We start from the raw sequence: 6818 nt of genomic DNA, 5'->3' as shown, positions 1-6818 counted from the left end.
TTTTTAATACATATATTAATTTATTCTAACTTTCTTAACTGTTTTTTAGGCCAAAGAGACGGGACATCTCCCGTCTCTTATGGAACTTTACGAGAGGACCCACAAGAACAAGGCGGGCGTATTTGTAGATGGCAAGTCCGAGCAAATCTACAACGACGTAGTTGTTCGGGTTGAAGACCGCCAGACTCAGCTGACCCAGCAGTCTACCGACGGATTACCCGTCACCTTATCCACACTTGAAGTGGATAAGATTTACGAGGAGGTAAATTTTCAAAAAAATTAATTTTTAATTATTCATTTAATTTAACTTTAAATTTTTACTTACAATATTTATTTTTTGTTTTTAAGGTTGTCCCTAAAAAAAAGGGACGGACGTTGGGTATTGGTTCCGTCAACGATGTTCCGAGAGCGACATCGTCTTATGGTCAGCGACGGGATGATGAAGTCACGGAGCTGCGTAGAGAGTCCGCTCAGCTGCGTAACGAGTTGACCGCGACAAAATCTCGTATGGGTGGAGTCGAGGGCTTCTTGGACGTTATTGCGGCCACAAATCCGGAATGGGAGTCCATGTTGAGGAACATGCGACAACAACATCCCATTCAAGACGAGTCATCCGACGAGGCGGATGTTACGAGGAGGAGTGATGAATTCTACCGGGCGATGAACGACCCTTAGTTTTTTTTTTTGGTTGTTGTATTATATAAATTCAAAACTTATTTATATATAAAATATTTTCATATTGATTTATTTTTATTTTGAATTTTAATTTATTATTAAATTAAATAATTTTAATTATTTTTTAATTATATTTTTAAATTCTGTAAAATAATAAAAACGAAGTAAATTCGTAGCCAATGTACGACCTCTTTACGTGGAAACCTCACGAGGAAATGACGAGAAACATTTAACGAGTATTTTACGAGGAATCATTTACGAGGAAATAACGAGGAAAAGTTTACGACCATTTTACGAGGAAATCATTTCGTGGTTGTTACGTGTATTTTGCGAGGAAACTCTTTCAAGGTATTTGCGTGTAGGTTACGAGGAACTATTTTCGAGGTATTTACGAGGTATTATAGCGACATCCTTACGTGGAATATTGACGTGGTCTTTACGATGAATCGTCCTACTTCGTCTTTACGACGAAATATATTCCTCGCTAAGTTACGACGAATTAGCGAAGAAATATGTGTTACGACAGACGTGTAACGAGCAAACGCGTTTCCTCGCTAATTCGTCGTAAAGCCTCTTTTACGACGAATTAGCGAGGAAAACCGCTCTCGTTAAGATTATGTTTTCTTGTAGTGGATTGATTGATGAACACTTCAATGGTTTTAGTACACATGTGTTTCCTGCTCTTATTGCAATCTTTTTTCTTATTTCAAAATCATAGACGTTGCAGAAATAAATAAGGAAAACAACAGAACAGAGTTGGGGTTTAATTATTACTTGTCATCCACAGCTTCTATGTGTGTTTGATCCAGTAATGTCTTCGTACACTGCAAATACGAAGAATTACTATAAATAAAACTTTGAAAATATTATATTGAATAGATCTTGATATGGTTTTTCTATGTGTGTTTGATCCAGTAATGTCTCACACGCTGATTCATTAACGTTAACCTTTTAGTCATTTGATTAAAAGTTTACTAATGATTTTATACCTAAAAATTCTGGATTTTAAGTTCAGATATATATTGCGATTTAATTATTAACCAAATTTTGAGCTGTATTTTCAAATCTCATAATTATTCTTGTTTATAAAAATTAATTTAATAAAAATTATAACTACATCCACAATTTATGTACTTTTAGTTTTATATAATTTTATTTCAAATTTATGTATATTGTTTATTTTAATTAGTTTTTTGAAAATTAAATTTTGATTTTTAAAGAAAACATATAATCACTATTCTATATAGATTTTTTAAATTTACATATTTAAAATTAGATGAAAATAATTTATGAAAAATGTAATTTTTAGTTTTATTACATGTGTATAAGTTTAGATTTCATTTTTAAATCTTTGAAATAAAGCGACACATTATTTTGAACTGTTAATATATTTAGATTTTAGATTTGTGAAAAGTAATGTTTAATACACATTGCAAAAAAAAAAGAGTTAAGTTATATTAACTAACTCATACAATAACGCGATATCATAATTGTAAGATAGTATTTAATTTTGATAAAGTAAACAATGTAAATTTAATATAGATTGTGTTGATTTTTTTTTTTTTTTTTGAAACATATAGATTGTGTTGATTACAATTTTTTTTACGGAATAACATATGTTAATATAAAACTTTATATGTGTTTTTAATAATATATAGTTAAATTAAAATTTGATATAAATATAACTATATGATAATCAAAGATTCAAAACAGAATAATTGTTTTTCTGCTATTTCTCACATTTTTAGTTTATTTTTAACAAATTAAAATTGAAACGGGAATGTGATAAAAATAAAGAAAGAAGAAAAAAAAAATTGAAACGGGTAGTACAGATAGGAGGAAATGGTCAGGTTTCATTATTGATTGTGAACATTCTTAATATGTTTTTAGCTCTGTCTTGTGGCTGTCGACTGATATCACAACTTCGCTCCCCCCAATTTTATCCTCTGTGTAGAGTTTGTGAATTTTGAGAGTTCATAGATCTAAAAAAGTTACGTGGATTGCGAAAATGTATATGCATTGATTTATGAAATTTGATCATAACTTTTTTAGATTGATATAGATTTTCATGAATTTGTATTACCTATTTTCTATCATTTTTTTAAAATAAATATAAAATATATTTATTTTCTAAATCATATAGCATGATTATTTATTTTTGCTTTTAAATTAAAAAAAATAATAATACTGATACATACAAAATTGAACAATTTTTTTAAATAGTCATTTAAAAAGATTTTGTTACAAAAAGAGCATTAAAAAAAATGACCAAAAGAAGTTTCATTAAAAGTGTAAAAGACTATTTTACCCCTTACGGTATAGATGTATAAGTAATAAAAAATAAAATAAAAATAAAAAGCTGTTTTTATATTTTTTTTTCAAATTCGAATATTTTTATAATTTTTCTATTTTTTAAAAAAGTATTTTTTTTCAAATTTTCTTTTTGAAATTCGAAAATGTTTTTTGAAACTATTTAAAAAACATTTTAAAATTATTAAGATTTGTAAATCTAATTATTATTATTTATATTAAAAAATATAATATTTTTAAAAATAATTATATATTCAAAAATGTAAAAGTATATAAATTTAATGAATTATAGTTTTGAACATATAATTTGGATTTAAGGTGCAATAGATATTTGATAAGAATAATTATTTTGTTTTCTAGTATTTTTATCACAAGGATTTTGAAAATCACATGGATACATATAATATTTTGAAAGTTGAGTCTTATGAGTAAAAATGAATAGAATTCATCTCCCCATAACACTAGCTTTAGTTAGAATTAGAGAATCAATAATACCTAAACTTTTTGAATAACAAGAGATTTGAATAGATTTTGAAAAATTCTTAAACCAATAATAATAGATTCTACTAAGATTTTTGAAATCCAAGAACCAATAACAATGGATTCTTAAAATTCACGAACTCTACACAAAATTCATCTCCCGATAACCCCCTAATAGTATTTCAATCGTTGCTGTTACATAAACTAATTTAACAGGAGTGAATACAACACATTTACTCGTTTTGTCATCCAAGCACCAGTGGTCTAGTGGTAGAATAGTACCCTGCCACGGTACAGACCCGGGTTCGATTCCCGGCTGGTGCATTTATAGGATGAGCGATGATGAAAATATCTTGAGCTGTGGTGATGAATCTTCGGATGTGATATAAACCTCGCTTTAACCTGAGCTCATCCTTTCCAGTTAATTTTTTTGGTGAACAATTTTATATGTTGAAAATACACAATACTTTTATTTAGTTAAAAAAAAAAACCAAAAAGTTTACTGATCTCCACCCGAGTTAATGAGAAGCCAACCCAAAACCGACTAGATATAATAATAACACACAATCTTTATGTTGTCTATGAAGTGAACTTTGCCCTTTCATCAACTGAAACTCAAATAAAGATATCTCAACAGTGCTAAGTGTTACATAAATATTCTGATACAAAACTTTAAATTCCGAAGCAGCAGAGGGATTCTCAACTCAAGCACTGATGTTTTCGACACTGGCGGTTTTGTCTACTCTCTTGAATATCCCTGCAATCACCTGAGTGTTTGAAATGCATAAACACACATAACTATTAGACGAAGAAGAAAAAACCTCAAACTATATAACTTGAATCACGAAGCTAGAGAAGAAAACTACCTTTCCAGGTCCCAATTCATAGCTGCTCTTAAGCCCTTTGGATAAGAGGGTCTTCACCGTTGTCTCCCATTGCACTGGAGACGTCACCTGCGGTTTCAACACCCCTCTTAGAGTCTTTTTGTTTTTATCACATAAGCTCTACTGAGTATTGATTTTATTTTACCTGGCGTGCAAGTATCTTCTTGATAGTGTCTGGATCTGCATGAGGCTGTGCATCCACGTTGGAGATCACTGGGATCCTCGGACTTCTGATCTCCGTTGATGCCAATGCAGCTTCTAATCTAGACACTGCTGGCTCCATGAAACTAGTGTGGAAAGCACCTGCTACAGCTAGACGAACCTACACCAGCCAACCACCATGTTTTATTGTAGCCTCATAACATAAGATAACTGGAATTAGAGAGAGAATGATACCGTCATGCGGGCCTTGAAGGACTTAGCTTTGGCTTCGACAGCCTCGATTCCCTTAAGACCTCCAGATACTGCGTAGTTACCCTGTAATAAGAACACGCAATGGAATGTGAAAATGGTTTTATACAAGTGCATAATACAAAAGAATCATGAAGGACATATAATTTACCGGACACAAGTAATTAGCGATCTGAACTTTGTCAGCTTCTTCTACTTCTTGATTTGCTGCATCACACAACTGCTGAACTTTTTCAGAGTCCAACCCTATGATACTAACCATGGCACTCTTAGCAGCATCTGCAGCAGCCTGAAAAAAGGCATTTTTTTTTTATTAAATCAAACAAGGTTCAGCCAAGCAACAACAACATCAACGTAAACTTGAGATAATCAAAGAAGGATATACGGAATGAAGTTTATAAAATCATACCTGCATGGCTTCTCCTCTAAGTTTTACAAGCTTTAGGCCATCCTCGAAGCTTGAGGTTAAAAGCAGTAACAGAAAAACAGAAGTCAATTATGCAGACAGGTAAACAGAGCAAAGTAACATGTGCTTCTTAGGATACAGCTGATTCAGCTATTAAAATAAACTGGGGTTCTCATTTTATCACACTACAAGTACATTGTCCTGATTTGGGTATCATAAAGACATGAGACAGTGTTGTATGGTTAACTAACCTGAAGGCTCCAGCAAATGCGAGAGCAGTGTACTCTCCCAAGCTGAGACCACAAGTGACATCAACGGAGTTAATTATCTGCTCGCCGCCTTCACGGACACGAAGCAACTCAACTGCTGCTAGACTTGTGACATAAATAGCAGGCTGAGAAAAAATGAGAGAAACCATTAAGAGCAGACCATACACACATACATGAACATCATAAAAAAAAAAAAAAGCTACATAAAGGATTCAGTTCTCCCAAACCAAGATTAGCAAAATTTGAGATTCAAAAGAAATCAAAGAAGTACAGAGAGAAGATGAACCTGGCTAATGACAGTGGAATCAAGCTTCTCTTTCGGTCCATTAACACAAATGTCAAGAAGATCATACCTGAAAGCCCCCCCTCCCCCCACCCAAATATGGTTTTATTTAATCACTACTAAATGAACAAAAGGTATCAAGAAGGAAAGGGAGGATGCATACCCTAAGATATGGTTGGCTTTGGTATACAAGTCTGCAGCTGCAGCAACACTCTGAGCCTCTTTGCCCATCCCTATTGCTTGAGCTCCCTAATATATATATATATATATATATATATATTTATTTCAAAAATTTATTCATTACACACTTCAATTTTCAACAGACAGTGTCTGAACTCCTTGGTCAGGACTTTGCATCACAAATTACAATCAGATAAATCTGTAAAGGTGGAGCCTTTCTTATCCACATACACATTACCTGACCGGGAAAGAGAAAAGCAGAGGTGGGTTTGTAATCGGCGAAGAGAGAGTCGTTGAGAGTGGTCTGAGATCCAGCGGAGACGCTCATAGAAGCCCTAGATCGGTTGACGGAGAATCCGAGGGAGGAGGCATTTCGGGACTTGTTGAGAGATACGGAAGGAGGGAGGAGCAAGGAAGAAGAGTAGGAGGTGGCCATGGTGGTGGTGCGCAGGATAAGAGAATGAGCTTTCAAAGGAGGAGTGCGTAGTTTAGTACGGTTAAGCAGTGAGCGCATTCAGACAGACAAGTTTTTTTGTGTCCTTTTTAAAGAAAGCTTAAGCGGAGTTAACGAAGATACGAGTTTAGATGGAGGAAGTTGAGAGAAATCAAACCCCCCCACCCAACCACCTTTTTTTGTTTTCTCACCATCGGATTTTTAAAAGAAAAACAAATAAAAATAATTTTCTTTATCTACTAATGTTCATTAAAAATATACAGGATCATGAAAGATAACATCGATCATATAAAATCAAGAACTTAAACTCAGCGGCAGGATTGGCTAACGCTTTATATCTTAAAGTCAAGCAATTGCATTTGTGATTTCGTACCTATAGCAATGCGAGCAATGATGGAACCTGCATTGACACTGGAGATGAAAATAATGATCTTCTAATCGGACTGGAAACAACGTGTGACAGCAG

General features: G+C 33.1%; 1 protein-coding gene and 1 non-coding gene across 2 annotated transcripts; one reads left to right on the top strand and one right to left on the bottom strand.

Annotated features, from left to right (window-relative positions):
- The first annotated feature begins 3718 nt into the window (after positions 1 to 3718).
- TRNAG-GCC lies at positions 3719 to 3789 on the top strand. Its single transcript has one exon. It is a non-coding gene; the product is annotated as a tRNA-Gly (tRNA).
- A 198-nt stretch (positions 3790 to 3987) lies between these two features.
- On the bottom strand, positions 3988 to 6539 carry LOC106451436 (malonyl CoA-acyl carrier protein transacylase). The gene is made up of 10 exons (XM_013893364.3): positions 6137 to 6539; positions 5882 to 5967; positions 5722 to 5788; positions 5418 to 5560; positions 5170 to 5218; positions 4912 to 5049; positions 4746 to 4826; positions 4495 to 4671; positions 4332 to 4418; positions 3988 to 4232 (listed from the first exon to the last, which is right to left on the bottom strand). Exons 1-10 carry the CDS (start codon positions 6410 to 6412, stop codon positions 4170 to 4172), a joined length of 1167 nt encoding a protein of 388 aa, XP_013748818.2. The 5' UTR covers positions 6413 to 6539; the 3' UTR covers positions 3988 to 4169.
- Between the last annotated feature and the right edge of the window lie 279 nt (positions 6540 to 6818).

Source organism: Brassica napus, chromosome C4 (genome assembly GCF_020379485.1).
Source record: "Brassica napus cultivar Da-Ae chromosome C4, Da-Ae, whole genome shotgun sequence".
NCBI classification, from domain to species: domain Eukaryota; kingdom Viridiplantae; phylum Streptophyta; class Magnoliopsida; order Brassicales; family Brassicaceae; genus Brassica; species Brassica napus.
The sequence above is the reverse complement of the archived record's forward strand: the minus strand, read 5'-3'. Positions and strand labels throughout refer to the sequence as shown.